General features: G+C 57.8%; 1 protein-coding gene across 5 annotated transcripts; it reads left to right on the forward strand.

Moving 5' to 3' along the window:
- Positions 1–2,800: 2,800 nt before the first annotated feature.
- On the forward strand, positions 2,801–17,831 carry TSKU (tsukushi, small leucine rich proteoglycan). Of its 5 annotated transcripts, none has more exons than XM_075546317.1 (2): positions 2,801–2,955; positions 15,400–17,831. In XM_075546317.1, the coding sequence occupies exon 2, from the start codon at positions 15,408–15,410 to the stop codon at positions 16,473–16,475; it is 1,068 nt and encodes a 355-aa protein (XP_075402432.1). In that variant the 5' UTR covers positions 2,801–2,955; positions 15,400–15,407; the 3' UTR covers positions 16,476–17,831. The 5 variants fall into 5 exon arrangements, with proteins under 5 accessions (XP_075402432.1, XP_075402436.1, XP_075402434.1 ...); XM_075546321.1 differs by having other exon boundaries at positions 2,898–2,918; XM_075546319.1 differs by lacking the exon at positions 2,801–2,955 and adding an exon at positions 3,487–3,795.
- The last annotated feature ends 225 nt before the right edge of the window (positions 17,832–18,056 follow it).

Below are 18,056 nucleotides of genomic sequence, written 5' to 3' on the forward strand. Positions count from 1 at the left end.
GTGTGTGTGTGTGTGAAAGTCCCTAAACCACACACAGGGAGGGGTCCGTCAGAAGAAATGACACACTGCCACTCTCCATCACTCACCCACAGGAGGAAAAGAGGCAGCAGCCAGGCCCTCCTAAGACTGCTGGGCTTCCCTGCCCTGCCCCCATCTCAGAGGGGGGAAATCTCTTGGTACAATAATATTGATACCCCTACCAGGGAATCCATTCCGATTCATATTAACCCTACAGAGAATAACTGCCCCACAGGGTTCCTAAGACTGCACACCTTTTTTTCAGACGGCAAATCTTATAAGCCACCTGCTACATCTTCCTCCCACACAGAGTGGCCTGCTAGGTTGGAACCTCCAAGCTTCCAGTTAGCAGCCAAGCACGTCACATGGGCCACCAAGGCTCCTTTATTTTTTTAAAATGTTTTATTGGGGCTCATACAATTCTCATCACAATCCATACATACATCAATTGTGTAAAGCACATCTGTACATTCATTGCCCTCATCGTTCTCAAAGCATTTGCTCTCCACTTAAGCCCTTTGCATCAGGTCCTCTTTTTTCCTCCTCCCTCCCCGTTCCCCCTTCTTTCATGAGCTCTTGATAATTTATAAATTATTATTTGGTCACATCCTGCCCTGACCGACATCTCCCTTCACCCTCTTTTCTGTTGTCCGTCCCCCAGGGAGGAGGTCACATGTAGATCCTAGTAATGGTTCCCTCTTTCCACCCCACCCTCCCTCTGCCCTCCCAGTATTGCCACTCACACCTCTGGTCCTGGAGGGCTCATCCGCCCCACCAGGGCTCCTTAATGCCAATCAAAAGCCCCAGACCAAACTCATTGCCATAGAGTGGACTCCGACTCACAGCAGCCCTAGCAGACAGGCTGGAACTGCCCCTGGAGGTTTCTGAGACGGTCACTCCTTACCAGAGCAGAAAGACCCTGCTTTCTCCTGAGGAATGGCTGGTGGTTTCAAACCATTGACCTTGCAATTAGCAGCCCAACATGCAACCACTGTGCCACCAGGGGCTCCTAATACTGACCACAACAACAGCAACCACAAAACAAAGACTTCTACGAATCGAATTGGGCTAACGTGTTATCTCTCTTGTTTTCTTCTCAAAATAGCCTGTATTAGACTCTCAGAGAGTTATTCAGAGCTGGCAAGGGGAAACTAGCCCAAGCATCATGGGAACTCACTGTTCAAGGATTTCAGGTCCCACTCCCCTCCCCCCATTTCTCCATAAGTGGGGGGCAGGGTGGAAGGGCCAGACACTCCACTGAGTTCATAGGCAGCACACAGCGGAGGCAAAGGGGGTACGGTCTTAAACCCACAGCGCCCCATTAGTTACGCCCTGTGTGGAGGGTGTCGGGTACAAAAAGGACTTCCTTTCTCTGACTGCCATTGATTCTGACTCCGGGCCAACCTCCAGGACAGAGTAGAACTAATGCCCAGTGGGTTTCCAAGACTTTAACTCTTTATGGGAGGAGAAAGCTTCATTGTTCTCCTAAAAAAAGGACCTAAGAAAGGTATGGTTTCAAAGACTGAGGAGGAGTTGGAGTTGACGGCCCCAGGGTGGGATTCAGGAGCGGGTGAGGGTGGGCAGAGAGGAGAGAGGGCAGCGCATGGAGGAATCCAGATGCCCAGAGTCTTCTCCCACAGGTCTCAGCCCTCATGAGTCTCTGACCAATACAGCCACCCAGTGACAGGATGACTTGAGAGAGGACTTGGTTCTCCGGGTAACATATTTGATTCTGTTGCCCTGAGACCTCAGATGGCCATGGCACCTGGTCTCTCACCACTGCCCCACCTGTCTCCTTCCCAGGGCAGGCAGCTAACATACGCCCATGCAACTTCCCCTTACAATAGCTGGGAAAGAAGCAGCACAAAGATTGTGTTAAGTCTGGGCCACTGGGGGTGGGTGGTGGTGGTGGTGGTAGTGTTGGCGCTGCCCAATCCCTGGCCTCTCCCGGGAGGTCCAGGGTGAAGACAAAAGCCTCCTCTCTCCACAAGGGGTTTGGCAGCATCAGGGTGGGCAGGCTGGGGGAGCCCCACCTCCCCCCCACACCCACAGATGCCACTGTCCCAGGGTGAGGCTCCACGGTGCCACTTCTTCCCACCCCAGGCCCATTTTAGAAAGTTCTCTGGAGGCTTTCTCTGCGTCCTTTTCACTGAGTGAGGAGTGAGAAACAGGCTGGGCTGCAGTGGGCGGAATCCACCGAGTCCCATGCCTGCTTCCCTTCTGAGCAATCCAACCAGAAGTCCAAGGCGGCCTCGAGAAAAGAAAACATGAAGTCCACTGGCGTTTTGCCGGTCTCCCCCCAAGCAGCCAGCCCCACCGCTTTTCACTCGAAGTCTGGCTCTCTCCCCCAGCCTGTCTTTCTGGCTCCAGATCTTCTGGTCTCTCTTATACCTTTAAAAATCAAGTCGTCGAGAGGGAACCCACACACGCCACACACCCTATCTCTTCCTTTGCAACAAGTCTCTCTCACTCGCACACACACGCACGCACACGCACATGCACACACACACTCCAGCGACCTCCAGATGTTCCCCGACCGTGCGGCCATCTGCCGAGGCTGCTCAGGCGCGCCAGGGGAGGGCGAGCATCCGGGAGGCTGGGAGCTGGGAGCTAGGCCGACTGGAGCGGGCGGAGCTGCGCACTTTCGAGACGCTCCCTGGGGTGGAACCCGGGCTCCGCGGGCGGGCGGGCGGGGGGCGGAGCGGGACGGGGAGCCCGCCAAGGAAGCCGGCACTTTGGCGACGCTCCCTGAGCCGCCGGGCGGCCGGGCGGCACGGCCTTGGGGCGCGGGGTAGGAGCGGGGCGGGCCTGGGGCGCCGGGCGCCGGGCGGGGACCGAGGGGCGGGCCTGGCTGCGGTGAGAAAAGCCCCGGCCGAAGGGCCAGCGGCCGGGCCGCCTAGGTGAGCGTGCCGAGGCGGCTGCGGCGCAGGCTTCCAGGTGGGTGCGGGTCTCCGCGGCGGGGCGCGACTCAGCGCCAAGAGCAAGGGTGCGGAGCCCCCTGATGTCCACCTCGCTGCCCCATCCAAGGGCGTGCAGCGCCTGGGTTAGGGTCCCCGGGGCCAGGATCCTCCCGGGACCCCTCAACTTTTCCTGGACCCGGGGCGGCAGCCGTGACCGCCGGGCTGCCGGGGCTCGGCCGGCGTGGGGGGACCCGGAGTCGGGGTGCAGGCGTCTGAGAGACAAAGGCTGGGCCGGAGCCCGTGGGCGTGGGTCGGCGCCCCTGGGGTCTTTGTGTGTCTGCTTACACGTGCACCTCGCGTTTGTGGGGCTTTGTGAATGGGGTCCGGCGAGGTGCACGCGTGCGCCCAGCCGGACGCTCCTCTGCGCGCTTTGTGCGCGGGGACCCCGCGCAGCCCCGGGTGCGCGGTTCGGCTGAGGCGTGTGGGTGGGCGCATAGGGCAGTGTCCGCGTACGTGCTGCGCTTCTGTCGACGTGTCGGAGCCGGGGCGCCCGTGGGGAGTGCGCGCCCAGTCAAAAGCCGCCCCAACTCCTCTCTCCCCTCCTGTCCACCGGGGCCTCCGACTTGGCTTCAAACTTTTCTCCGGGTTCCTCGGGCAACCGCCGGCGTCTCCGCTACAGGCAGCCCTCCCTTCCCTACCGCCTTCGGTGCTTAGGACCCCGAGGGGCTAGGGTAGGATGGGAGTTGGGGGTCGTCGGTGCTTAGTGACTGGCCGGAGCTATCGGGCGGGCGGAGCGCCGCCAGGACACCCCCACCGACCCCCGCTGGGAGGAGAGGAGTGCCGGGAGCCGCCCGCCCCGCGCCCCTGGGAAAAGAGGGTGAGCGTGTGCGACCGAGGGAGACGTGTCTGCGTGGCCGAGAGGCCGGCCCCCGCTCTGGCTCCGCTTTGAGATCCGCACGGTTGGTCTCCGGCCCCGAGGTGGGGGGGCCTGTCTCCCACTCTTTGCATCCCGAAGGTGAGATGGCTGGGCAGGCTCCCCTGGCGCTGCCGTGAACATCTGGGTGCGGGTCTGTCCCTCCCCACCCCCAGGCGCACCCCGGAACCCGGGGCCGGCCACGCAGGCAGAGTTTAGAAGCGTGCACCGCAGGCTACGGCTGGAGCTCTCAGTGCCCCGCTGTACTGCTGTGGGCAAGCTCAGCGGCGTCCTGGTCACCGCGGTACGGATGCGGGGGAGAGGTCGTCCGGCGCCGCGCAGAGCTAGCCGTTGGGGTAACCCGAGTGGCGGAGCCCAGCTGAGAGCAGTGCCCGCCCACACTTGGCCGGGGCCGGGAGGTGACTCAGGAACTTCTCCCCAGCCTTCTTCCTGGCCAGCGCTGCCCTTCGGATAAGCCTAGACTTGCAGAGACCGAGGCTGGCCCGAGGGGGAGGGCCCTCCAAGAGCCGGTGCCTGCTGGGCTATTAAAAGTCCGCCTCTCAGAAAAGCCCAAACCCCGCCCCCACCCCAGCCCCAAACCTCCCCTCACCCAAGTCTTTATACCTAGAATGGGCCAGATTTGAGGAAGGGCCATTATACCTGTAGGGTAAGCAGCTATGGACCCATTCCCGCGGGGGTGGGGGGGGGGCTCAGTTTCCCCACCTAGGTGGGGAGGGAGGGAGACTTTGACAGCTTCCCTTATCCTCTCACCTCTGGCTTGAGACACCGGACCCTGGAAGCCCTCATGTGTAACACATTAATTCCTATTCAGGCTTGGCCAATTCCCACGCACGCATGTGGCTTTCTGAAGAAGTGGGAGACTGGCTTCGAAGTTATGGGTTGGGGCTGCCGAGGGCCGGGTCTGTAGTCTTGGGGAAGGTACCAGGGGAAGGTACCATACGCCTCCTTCTCCCTTCCCTTCCCTACTCCCTGGCCTGGGTGGCAAATGCTGAGGCCAGCGGGGGAGGTTGGTGGGCTATTCTTTGCCTTCAAGTGGAAAGTGGTGGATGAGTAGAACCTGGATCCACCTTCTTCCTGGTCTCTTCGGTATGCCTTATGGGTTCACTCCTTTCCTGGACAGGAACCCTTGGCTCAGCCTGTGCTTGAAGCCCCCTGGCCAAAGCAAGTTGGAGGAAATGAGCCTGGAGAACAACCTGTGGGGAGCACCCTGACTGGGGTGGGGGACACTTTTGCTCCCGGTTTTGAAGTCTGTGCACACGCAGGGGAGGCAGAAGGGTCTCTCAGGGCAGGGAACAGCATGGATGGGCTTCCTTAAGATTTGAACCAGCACAGAGGTGGCAGTACTGTGCCGAGGCTGTGAGGGAAGACAGGGGCCATATTAGGGTAGCTCCCAAGGGCTTTGAAGACCAGGCCTAGGAGTCAGGCTTTGCGCCTGTGGATGGTGGGTCGTCCCTGGATAGTTTACCTAGGAACAGCAGCGGGATTCTAAGGTCATTCTCAGGAGGATTTCCACAGTCTGTCGGTTGTGCTGGAAGCTTCTAGACCATGGGTCTGCAAACTGAGGCTCTCAGGCCATATGTGGCTCTTTCGGTATGTACCTGTGGCTCTGAAGGAAAATCGAAAAGGAAATATCAGTTTCATGTGAAGGTGAAATTGTTGCTCTTATTATCGCTATTCAGATAATGGTGATTTTGTTTGTAAAAAAAACTGTCTTGAATTATTTTTAAATTGTTGTGAAGGACAGGATTGGTTCTCCCATCTCAGAAGTTTGCTGACCCCTGTTCTAGACCAATCTGTAGAGGCAACTGGGCCTAGAGTCCATTCCCTCTGGGCTGCTTCTTTCCCAGCCTTGTGGCCTCTAAGTCTCAAGTTCCTTAGCCCCCAGATCAGGAGAGTAATGCCTGCCTTGCCAGATCTGTTCTGAACGCGGACTAGGATCATAGGCTCATGAATTACACGTGCCAAAATAAAGCTGTACTATAGATTACATTGTGCAGACATTTGTGAGATTTCACATGGTAGGCAACCACGGCATCCATGTGGTCCTGAACCTGACTCCACCACGCAGGGAAGCTCCGCAGCCCCGCTTCTTCTCCCAGGCAGAAGGAAGCTGCAGGCTACATTTGACTCATCTGATTCTCCCAGCCTCCACGTGGACAGACCCCCGGCAGGGTTGAAGCCAGGCACAGACTGTTTTGGAGATGGCTGCAGGCTGGAAGGGGCTCAGTTACCAAGGACAGGACAGTCCAGGGACTGCTGCTGGCTGAGGGGCAGCTTAGACTGGGAAGAGCTGTCAGCGAAGGTGCTTTTTTTGTATCAAGCAAGTGAGAGTTTACGTGGTAGCTGAAGAAAGGAAGGACATCATTGTCATCGTTGTCAGCGGGGACAGTCTGTGCATGGGGCCAGGGGCATGGTGGGCCCCTGGGCTAGAAAGACCTCTTTGTGGAGGGCGAGCAGTGGTGGGCCAGTTCTTCTGTGGAAAGGCACACGGCTGCTGGTTGGAGGCAGGGAGCCAGGACGGAGGCTGCTGCAGCAGGGCAGCTAAAAAGGCCTCCTGAGCCGAGCAGGGCAGGGTCTGGTGACTTTGGGGTGAGGGAGAGGGAAACCTGGGACCTCTGCCCAGGAATACCCGGTGCTTTTTACACCAAGAACTCCCTCTGCCGTGGGCAACCTCTTTCAAAAACCTCCAACCTCGCTGCCCGCCCTCAATTCCGACTCATAGCGACCCTGCAGAGCGAGTGGAACTGCCCATGTGGGTGTCTGAGGCTGCTACATCTCCATGGGAACAGGACCCTCTTTCTCCAAGGAAAGGCTGTTGGCCCAGTGAATAATTCCGTAGACCACAGGGCTCCTGTAAACAACAGAACCAAGCTCCCTGCCATCGAGTTGATTATAGCTCAGTGGTTTCTGAAACGAAGTCTTTACAGGGAGAGGCAGCTTCAGCTTTCCGTCCCGTGGGTTTGAACTGTGGACCCTGTGGTTAGCAGCTCAGTGTGCAGCCACTCTGCCATCCCGGCTCCCATGGACCTGGCAAACCTGTCCAGCTTCCCTGGTCACGCCTTCCAGTGTCCTCATGGGCCCTGGCCAGCAGCCGGCAGCCTCGGCAGGTCCCCAGGTGTGCACTGGGGGATGAATGTTGCATTCTTTTCCGCCCTCTGTCCCGGTAGCTTAGGAGCTGCACGTTCCTTCAGCTGCGAACTGCTAACCAAGGGTTAACCGTGTGACACCTACCACCAGCCACTCCGAGGGAGAAAGCTGAAGCTTTCTACTCCTGTGAAGAGTTGGCTGTCTCGGAAGCACACCGAGACAGCTCTGCTTTGTCCCATGGGGCTGCTATGAGCCGGAATTGACTCGATGGCAGTGAGGGGTTGCTTGGTTGGCTGGTTGGGTCTTGCCTTATCTTCTGAACTGCTCGCTTCACCACTCCTTTCTTTCACAGCCCCTGAACTCACCCTTTAGAGCAGCGGTTCTCAACCCCTTTGGGGTTGAACGACCCTTACACCGGGGTCGCCTGATTCATAACAGTAGCAAAATGAGTGATGAAGTAGCAACGAAAATAATTTTATGGTTTGGTGGGGATCACCCCAACATGAGGAACTGTATGAAAGGGTCACGGCATTGGGAAGGTTGATAACCACTGCCTTAAGTCCAGGCACCAACTTGTATTGAGCACCAGTGTGTACCTACCCGGCACTGTGCTGATTCTTCCCTTTAGCTCAGGCGGACATCATAGTGTGCGGGAGCTATGCTAGGATGGTCGCCATGTTATAGGTGTAGAACCCGCGGCTGAGGACGCACCCAAGCCTTAACAGCAGCTAAGTAGAGGCTCCAAAACCCATATCTACTCCCTATGTGTCCACACATGCCTCTTCCAGCAGTAGGGCACTTTAAAATCTTCAAAAAGAAAATTGTATTGGGAAGCTTGCCTTTTTGCCTGCAGACTGTCCTCCTTTGAAGGAAGTTGCTAGGCATTCAGGCCCCACCTATACTCAGGTGATACCATGGAGGAGGGCTGGCACTGGGAGACAGAGTACCTGAGGCCAGTTGCTCTCCTCACTGGCTATAACTCTGGACAAATCACTCTTCTTCCATGGGCCTCTTGATGTAGCTTTGAAATAGGTATGACATCCCCCGCCCCAACCTGCTGACCTGGCAGGGGAGCTAACGGAGAAGGCATGAGGAAGCTCTGGAAATGGTGAGAGGTGTGCTTAGTGTGTCTTTATATAATACCTTCTTTGTGCCAGCCCCAGGTCTCGGCACCAAGAATGTACGATGAATTGGACCCCATACCTGCCCAGCCAGGTCAGGCAAAATATAGTTCTAGTCCAGTATGTCCAGCATGAGAGCATCATTCCTGCCGTTCCCATTTGGAAGTCCAGGTCTAGTGTCCTAGACCTGGAAGGGAGACATCTAGATTTCAGGCAGGGTTCCTCTGCTGGTCATCTGAATGACCTTAGTTTTCCTTGTCTGCAACATAGGGGCAGTACTGTACACCCCCTCCCCCCCACGCACACACATCAAGGCTAGGTGGAGGTGGAGACCGGGGGCTGTGGAAGTACGTGGTGAGCTGCGGGTCTATACTGCTGTGCAGAGTTAGCGACAGCATTGGGGAGAGCCACTTCCTGCATCCTTTCTGCCCAAGTGGCTGGAAGGCAGGGACGTTTATGAAATTCCCACCTGGGGATTTGGATGGTGTCAGCTTCAGTGAGATCATGGAGGGGAGCCGAGGTTGCTCAGGGTGGAGAGCCAGCAAAGGTGGGGAACTGGGGCCTCCATGCAGGCCTGACTCAGCCTCCCTGCTGGCTCCCTGCTGAGGTGGGAGTGGGCCGATCCTGTGGCTGGTAGCTGGGGCCCCTAGCCCCAGAGAGGGATGGACAGTGACTGAGACTGCTGGCACAGCCCCAGTCCCGCTGGAGGGCTGGCTCCATGGCTGGGGCCCTTGGTTGAAGGAGAACGGGGAGGGTAACCCAGTGTTGCCTTCAGCGAGCTTAGTGAATGATGGCCCGCACTGTCTCCTGAGAGCCAGCACTTCCCATGTGGTAGATACTGAGCAGACGCCTTCATGTTTTGTCATTTAGTGCTCTCAACAACCCCGTGTTATGTCCCCAATAGAAGAAACTGAGCCTCGGGAGGACTGAGACTTGCCTGAGACTAGGAGGGGACAGAGCTGGAGCCACATGTGCGTCGAGGCCAGTGTTAGATTCTTTTTTGTTTAATACTTTTACCGGGGCTCTTACATCTCTTACCACAATCCATACATTTATCCAGGGTGTCTAGCACATTTGTACACATGCCGCTGGCACTTTGACTCATAACCGTTGGCTCTGCACTCAGCAGTGTTCCACAACTGTCTGGTGGGCCTGGCTCTGGCTCCAGGTAGGGGACAGGATGCCCAGATGACGAGGGTGAGCTCACCGCTCCCCGCCCCCCAGGTATTAAACTAGGAAGTGAGCGAATAGCTCATGGCAGACGATTGACTCACAGGTGTCCCGAGGTACACAGCGTGTGGTGTGAGAAGCGTGGGTGTCGGGGATGGGAGGGAGGGGGTTCAGGAGCCTGAGTGGACGGTGGACTTTGTCTTGCTGGGGGGCCACAGGGCAGGCTGGGTGGGTGGGTGTGATGCTGGCAGCACTGGGGCATCGGGACCAGCGGCTTGTCCTGCCTTGCCATCTCCCATCACTGCCCCTGTTGAGTGGACCTCGCTTACCCAGGGTCCCCCGAGGCCCCTCCCAGCTGCTGAGCCCAGAGTTTCTGGGAAGGTGAGCAGAGGCTGAGTTATTTCAGCCCAACCCCTTGGAGGGACATAGCAGGGAGAATGGGGAGCAAGGATGGGAACCCCTTGTAGTTCTAGCTGGCTCTGTGCCAGGTCGAAACTGCTTTCCACAGGACACGTAGAGAGCAAGAGGCTTATTAGTGACGAGAGTCATGCAGACAAAGCTGTTTTAGGACGATCACTGCCTGGGGCCTGTTGTCATCTCACCATCTAGTAACTCTTGCCCCTTCCAGCTGTCCCCACAGCTTCCTCCAGAGCAGCAGTTCTCAACCTGTGTGTCTCGACCCCTTTGGGGTTCGAACGACCTTTCACAGGGGTCGCCTGATTCATAACAGTAGCAAAATTACAGTTATGAAGTAGCAACAAAAATAATTTTCTGGTTGGGGGGGTCACCACCACATGAGGCACCATATGAAAGGGTCGCAGCATTAGGAAGGTTGAGACCCACCGCCATAGGGCCTTTTACCACGGGCCTGATCCTGTGGGCCCAGCAATGACGTAACTCATGGCCCCTTCCCTGAAGGACCTTATGCCCAAACTCCTGCCATGGCATCGGTCTGACTCACGGAAACCCGATAGGACCGAGTACAGTTGCCCGTGTGAGCTCTGAGGCTGTAAGCCTTTACACGAGCCTCATTGTTATCCCCCGAACCTCTGGCTGGTGGGCTCCAACTACTGACCTTGACTTTAGTAGTCCAGAGCACGGCACCACTGGGGCTCCTTGAGTTTAGTCACCCCCAAATCAGGGTGTCTAATTTGTTAGCTCTCCTCCTTCCCTGGTGTCCACAACCCGATGGAGTAGCAGGGCCTTCCGCCTGCAGGTTGGAGTTTGGAGAAGCGATGAGCCCTAGCCCAGAGATCCTTTCTCAGGGGGCCTTCTTTGGTGGCACCTGCCTGCCTTCCCTGGTCCCTCCTCAGGGCAGGTCCTCCCATGCTGTGCTCCCCCACAGATGGAGTGAGACTCTCAGGGGGAGCCAATAATACTCCCACTTTACAGACGGGATGACTGAGGCGCCAAGAAAGAAAGCAAGCTCCGAAGATCACACAGCTAGTGGCTGAGCTGGGACTAGAACCCTTATCTCCCGGCTTTAAGGGTTATATCAAGCATGGCGATGTTCTGTGTGAACCACCCCTCCCCTCCCCCAGCTTGCCTTGGCACAGTGCCTGGCGCTTGGCTGAGGTAGAGTAAATGCTTTTGGGAAACGTTAAGATCTGCGACCGCTGGAGCTGTATTCTGTAGACTAGGTCCCCGATGTGAAGCTGAACAAACTAAGACTCACGTCCAAGGATTTCAACAGCCCATGGCAGAGCAGAGCCGGGCCCTGGGACTTGTCTCATGGAAGCCTAGTTACCCTGCCCCTGCCTCCTCCGACACCCTGTAAAAGAGGTGAGGGTGGGGGTGGTCTTTGGATTCTCTCTGCAGTGTGGGTGGCCTGGGCACATCTGCCAGGGGCCTGGCTCCTTGCTGGGCATTGGAGACATGTGCTCCCCTCCTCCCCGCCTTGGGGGAGGGCTTGGCCGCTCTCTGAGATGCAGGAGCCAGGGCTGAAAGAGGCGGCCTCACACTGTGCTGCACCCAGGCACTGTCACTCTTCCAGATCAGAAAGGAAAGTGATTCTGCAACGACAGGGCCAACTGGCTTGATGATGCCAGGCTTCCTGTTGAGAAGGCGTTTGGGGGCCCCTCCAAGAGGCAACGGGAAGTGCATCCCGCCTGAGTGAGTCATCATGTCTGCCTTGGGTAGAGGAGTGAGTAGAGTGAGTCCCACCCCTTGGCCGTCCTGTGTCTCTCTAGGGGCGCCTGGCTTTGCTCAGGCTGATCTGCATAGCCATCCTCTAAGGGGGGCAGGGTCAGCCTTGCCTTCCCAGATTTACAGCCTAGGAGCCAAGGCCAAGAGGTGGCGGGGCTTGTCCAGCCCTGCGTCAAGATAGTGTTGGAGGCCTGTGGCTCTCTGGGAAGGCCCTCTGTGTCCCTGGAGCTGAGGCTGGTGGTTTGACCAGAGGAACTCTGGCAGTACTCCTCCGGCCTCAGAGCCAGTGGCCCTGTTGAGAAACACATCTCTCTGCGGCCTTTGAAGCAATAACTGCCTTCCAGGAGGGTGCTGTTGATTAGGGGGTTGGGCACCAGAGACCTGTGAGACCTGTGTCTGCTGAAGGAAGGAGGAAGTGTGTGTGTTGGGGAGGGGGGTCAGGTCAAGCCCACCACTGACCCACACCCCAACCAGTGTCCTGTCTGAGCCCTTCCCTGGAGTCTAGCACCTTCCTCCCATCCCCAAAGCAGTCCTACTAGGGACCTTTGTTACTTACTCTGTGTGTCCTATAGTTTGTACAATAAGAGAGTAAATGGGGGGCAGGAGTACACTGAGATATATTTAAGTCACTCAGTGTACGGCTGCGATGATATTGATTGAGTTGCATACACCAGAAATCCAAACTCACTACCTTCCAGTCAATTCTGACTCACCACGACCCCACAGAGCAGGGTAGACTGCCCATGTGGGTTTCCAAGGCATCTTTATGGAAGCTGAAAGCCTCCTCTTTCTCCCTCAGAATAGCTAGTAGGTTCAAACTGCTGACCTTGTGGTTGGCAGCCCAACACCTAACCCATGACACCACCAGGGCTGCTTCCATAGCTTTCTAAAATTGGGATTTAAAAAATACGCAGTTACACGTTTCTTAGACTTAAAATTGTATCCTCTACTAAGTAGCATTAAGGAGCTCCAATATTGTAGTAGTCATGTTGGGCTGCTAACCACAAGGTCAGCAGTTTGAAACCACCAGCCTCCCCAGGAGAAAGACGAGGCTTCTACACCTGTCAACAGTCTCCTTGGGTAAACCCTCGGGGGCAGCGTTGCCCTGTCCTGTAGCATCACTGTCCTCTCGATGGCTGTGAGTTTTATCTGACATGGCCTCAGTGGGGGTGGGGGGGGCGGCTGCTGGGCCAGAGGTCAGCCCTGCCTCACGGAGGATCTGCAAATTCTCAGGGCTGCAATATCCTAACGGGTCCTCAGGGCTCATAGCTCACCTGAGCTCCTTGCAGCATCAATTGAGCAGGGGCTCCTGGGAAACTAGAAAGGCTGTTGCACTGGGGAAATCAGGGTCCCTGCTCTTCCCTCGGGCTCCTCTTGGGAACATTCTGCCTTCCCCTTGGCTCCTAGAACCTTTCCTGAAAGGGCCTTGGAGCAGAAGTGCCAGACTTCAGGGTCTCTTGAGGACCAGGAGGATGAGCTGCTCACAAAGAGGTCTCAGAGAAGTGCCCAGCATAGAGTTGGTCCGGGGAAGCCTTTCCTCTGAAGCTGACATGCAAGGCTGGCTCTCAGCAAAGACTGTGCTCCACCCTCTGCCTTCACCCACGACATCTGTCTAGAGCAGTGGTTCGCAACCTTCCTAAAGCTGCGACCCTTTAATACAGTTCCTCATGTGGTGGTGAACCCCCAACCATCAAATTATTTTTGTTGCTACTTCATCACTGTCATTTTGCTACTGTGATGAATTGGACTACCCCTGTGAAAGGGTCATTCGACCCCCAAAGGGGTCACGGCCCACAGATTGAGAACCACTGGTCTCGCACGCATGTAGACTGCCTGATGGAGGGCTTCCTGGCTGACAGGTCTGGGGCCAGGCTCCCCTCTGCAGTGTACGGAGGTGGAGGAAGCAGCCGTCAGCCAGTTGAATGTCCCAGGAAAGGCCCCTGGTCTCTGTGACCTCAGGAAATCTCCTCTGCTGCTTCCCAGCAGGTCTGGGTGCTTATGTCTCTGCCGGCAGCAATAGGCCGTGATGACGGTCCGTTCCTGGCCCCACTGACCTCACAGGGGTCCTCAGGATTGGATAAGAACCTCTGCCCAGCACTAACTGGTAGTGGGACTGGGTCCCCTGGCGTTTCCCACCAAGCACAGACCAGGCCCTCAGCCAGCCTGCCCTGGGACCATGTGTAAGCTGGCCGTCCAGGGGCCTGCACCCTCTGCATGTCAACTGTCACACCCTGCAGCCCTCAGTGCACTTTGGTACCAGAGGGGTGGATGGACGTGTGTGAGGAGGGCAAGGATCGCGTGACAACCCTGAGTAACAGCAGACAAGGCCAAGGCCTGCCAAGGGTGGCTAGAGGCCGTGTACCCGGAGGGGCATCGCTTGGGCTGGGCTGGGCAGCCAGTTACATAAGCAGGAGCTCCTAAGCGGCCCCTTGGCATGTAATGGACACATTGTATGACCACTTCGTGGGAACCCGAGAGGCATCTTGGGCCTTTGTGGGTGTTTGTTTAAACCCCAGGAAGGGAGGTATGAGCAAATTGGCTGGGCAGGGAAGGAGGGGCCCTGGTGGTAATGAACCCTGCCGTGAGGAACTCTCTCCGGGGAACAAAGGTGGCCTGAAGCAACTTAATCTGCTGCTCCCTTTGGTTCCCAACATTGGCACAGTCTGTCCGGCCTCAGCTGGGACCAAGCCCAGGATGCACCTGGGCCGGATTTAATCCTCACATTGGTCTCTACAAAAGAAAGGGGCGGGAGACTGGGGGCCCACATGGGGGAGAAGCCCGGCTTCTCCCAGCCCCTGGGCAGAGGGCGGATCAAGTGGCTGCCCCTTTAAAGTTTTATGTAAGTCTGGTAACGCTATCCTGCCCCACCACACCCCAGCCTCAGTGTGGAAGGTACACAGGTCCCTGCCCTGTTTCTCAGCTGCCTCCGCCTGCACCACCACCCCTCCCCATCCCATCCCTGGAGGCCAGTGGGATAAATGGTGGAAGGAGTGGGGCAGTGGGGGCCGGGAGGAGTGGCCTTCCCATATTCCTGGCTGAGTGGCCACTGTGGGGGCCAGGGTATCCCCAGAAACTCTGCTGCTTCACCTGTATAATGGGGAAGGAGGCACACAGAGGTCATCACGTGGGTGTTAACTAGAAGGATGGAGATTGAAATCTGCCTGAAGGTAGTGAGGAAGAAAAGGTTGGTGACTCAGCCAAGCATCCAGCCCAGGAGAACCTTATGAAGCACACACTTGTGCTGTGGCCCCTTCAGTTTAATGGAGCCAGGCCGAGTACCTGCTCTGCGTAAAGGGGCCAAAGAGGTGCCATCGCTGCGCCCTGGGGTGGGGGGTATGGCTTCAAAGCCCCCCTGGGAGCCTAGACACTGCAGACCCAACTTCACGAGGTACAGCCCCTACCTGTGGGGCACAGGCCAGATGAGGCCGCCCGAGCCTATGGACTTGCGCTTCTATCCACAGGTCCATGGGCAGAGAGAGAGCCTGGCAGCCCTGCCAGACCAGGTCAGGGGGCCATGCTCCTGGGTGGCAGGAGCGCCATTCCTCCCCACCCAGCTTTGTAGCTGTGCGTAGGTTTCCTATCCTCACTTGAGTTTTAGGTTGCCGCTGAAATAGAGCTAGAAAGTTCGGCCGAGCAGGCAGTCATCAGCCAGCCAGCAGGTGTCCATGCTTAGGGGCCAGGGCACACTGAACTACTACACTTCCCACCCAGACTTGAGGGCTGGTCTGGAGCCAGGCCCCACCTGGAGATGCCAGGCTTCGGCCTCATTCCCTTCATCTTTGGATCTTTACGAAAGGGTGCTGCCACTTTCCATTGAAATCCATCCTTCTAGTCTAGACCCTGCTGTGCAGGTGGGGAGACTGAGGCCGGAGGATCAGGAACGGGGCTTGATGAGGCATGCCCAGGGGAAGCGTCCGAGGCAGGAGGGAAATGGTGAGATGGGTCCCGTCTTATATGATGGAGCTCGAAGCCTCTTGTAGGAGGTGCCTAATGCCATCCCTCACCTGTGCCTGTCTGCTTCTAGCCCCCATCATGCCGTGGACCCTGCTACTGCCCCCACTGCTGCTGCTGCTGGCTATGACCGGGGCCCAGACAACACGGCCCTGCTTCCCCGGATGCCAATGTGAGGTGGAGACCTTTGGCCTCTTTGACAGCTTCAGCCTGACCCAGGTGGATTGCAGCGGCCTTGGCCCCCACATCATGCCCGTGCCCATCCCGCTGGACACAGCCCACCTGGACCTGTCCTCCAACCGGCTGGAGATGGTGAACGAGTCGGTGCTGGCTGGGCCAGGCTACACCACGCTGGCTGGGCTGGATCTCAGCTACAACCTGCTGACCAGCATTTCCCCGACTGCCTTCTCTCGCCTGCGCTACCTGGAGTCCCTGGACCTCAGCCACAATGGCCTGGCATCCCTGCCCGCCGAGAGCTTCGCCAGCTCACCCCTGAGCGACTTGAACCTCAGCCACAACCGGCTCCGGGAGGTCTGCGTGTCTGCCTTCAGGACGCACAGCCAGGGCCGGGCCTTGCACGTGGACCTCTCCCACAACCTCATTCACCGCCTCGAGCCCTGCCCGCCACGATCCAGCCTGCGCACGCCTGCCATCCAGAGCCTGAACCTGGCCTGGAACCGGCTCCGTGCTGTGCCCAACCTCCGAGACTTGCCCCTGAGCTACCTCAGCCTGGACGGAAACCCACTGGCTACCATCGGCCCAGGTGCCTTCCCAGGCCTGGCCGACCTTACCCACCTGTCACTGGGCAGCCTGCAGGGTCTCCCCCAGCTGGCGCCTTATGGGTTCCGAGAGCTGTCCAGCCTGCAGGTCCTGGACCTTTCGGGCAACCCCAAGCTCCAGTGGGCAGGAGCTGAGGTGTTTGCAGGCCTGGACTCCCTACAGGAGCTGGACCTGTCAGGCACGGGCCTCGTGTCCCTGCCTGAGATGCTGCTGCCCCACCTCCCAGCGCTGCAGCACCTCAGCGTGGGCCAAGACGTGCGGTGCCGGCGACTGGTGCGGGAGGGTGCCTACCCCCGGCAGCCTGGCTCCAGCCCCAGGGTGGCCCTGCACTGCATGGGGTCCACACCCAGGAACTCCAACGCTTTGTGACGAGAGGTGTGGCCTAGGGCCACGTAGCAGACTACCGCCCTGTGCTTGTGTGGGCCCTGGGTAATTTATATTGCCACGTGCCAGCAGGGGCTTTTCAGCCAGGATGACTGCCTCACTGCAGCATCTGGGGACTGAGGCAGAGGCTCTGGCTCCAAGGCCCTGACACCCTGGGGACTAGTCTTGCCCCTTTGTCTCTGTGCCCTCGAGCCCCCCAACCCGTGAGCAGAGGGACTTCAATGCCAAACCAGACCATGGTCCCCTCCTGCCCTTCCCCACGTGTCCCCAAAGTGCCTTCCCTCAGGCTTCGGTTGGCCTGACCTACAGCGGGAGGCTGAGAGGAGCCCGGACAGAGGTTCAGTTCTACGAGGTCGAGCGCCCCCCGGGCCACGGCCCGGCCCTCAGGGCTGTGAGTTTCTCTCATGACACAGCTGTCCTCATCGGTCTGGCCCAGGGGGCCCTGGCCAGTGTTTCCTCCTTTCCTGAAACCCACAATAGAACCTTAGTCAGAGAAGGGCCTGGAGAGGAAATCAAATTTACCCTCATCAAGTTAGAGCTGGGGACCCCGGGGCCTAGAGAGGGAAAAACGATCATCAGAGGCCCTTTGGGGGCAGCGTCACGACTAGAAGCCAGTCTTCTGCCTCCCAGCTAGGGCCCTTTGCACCTTCCGGTCTTCTCTTCCCAGCTTCCCCTGCCTGTACCTCCCCTGGCTGCCAAGATCCACATCCTGGTGTGTCTGCCCCTTTGTGCCATCCTCAAGAGCAGCAGCAGGAAGACAGGCAAGGGCCTCGGGAGAGGCTCACCCTGGGCACAGTGACCAGCTGTGGGCCGCGGGCTAAGCCAGGTCCTCAGGGATAGGGCCCCCCAGCATCCAAACTGGAAATGTGCCCACTGACCTTTAAGGTCCTGCTTCTAGATGCTCCAGTGTGGAACCTGCGGGATCTTGGAGCCCAGGTAGCCACTCGAACTCCCAGGAGACACCTGGCTTCAATGCCCAGAGCTCCCTGAGCGCTCCCTCTCCTAAGAACGCAGCAATAGGAGGCAGGGTACCCACCACTCTGTATGCCCCACCCTAGGGTGGCATGGGCTCAGTCCCTCGTCTTCATTTGATAACAGTTGTTGCCTTTTTCATGGACTATAACCTTCAACCCTCACCCCTTCGGCCCCTACCCCTGCTGGCAGGGGACGGGATAACCTGCCATTTGTCAAAGAAGAAGTGGCATGAATTCCTTTTGGTGACATTGTGTCTCTGTGTGTGCCGGGGAACGGGCCCTCAGGCACAGAGGTGCCTCCAGCCTTCCCCATCAGCCTCACTCAGTACCTGACTGGTCCTTGGTTTAATAAACACTGTAAAGAGTCCTCCTCCTGTAATTTAAACAGGGTTCACTGCCAGTCCCTAGGCCACAAGGATGACTCGGGTCACTTCAACACAAGTTCACGGCCATCAAGTCCGTGGGATGCCAAGGCTGTCAATCTGCATGGGAACAGAAAGCCTCATTTCTCTCATGTAGAACCACTGGTGGGTTTGAACCTCAGGCTTTGTGGTTTGCAGCCCAACAAGTAACCCGCTCCCTCACCAGGGCT

This window comes from Tenrec ecaudatus, chromosome 4, assembly GCF_050624435.1.
Source record: "Tenrec ecaudatus isolate mTenEca1 chromosome 4, mTenEca1.hap1, whole genome shotgun sequence".
Classification (NCBI taxonomy): Eukaryota; Metazoa; Chordata; class Mammalia; order Afrosoricida; family Tenrecidae; genus Tenrec; species Tenrec ecaudatus.

What these genes read in the sequence shown, in the direction of transcription:
- TSKU (XM_075546317.1), top strand. Translation starts at nt 15,408, where the DNA reads ATGCCGTGGACCCTGCTACTGCCCCCACTGCTGCTGCTGCTGGCTATG.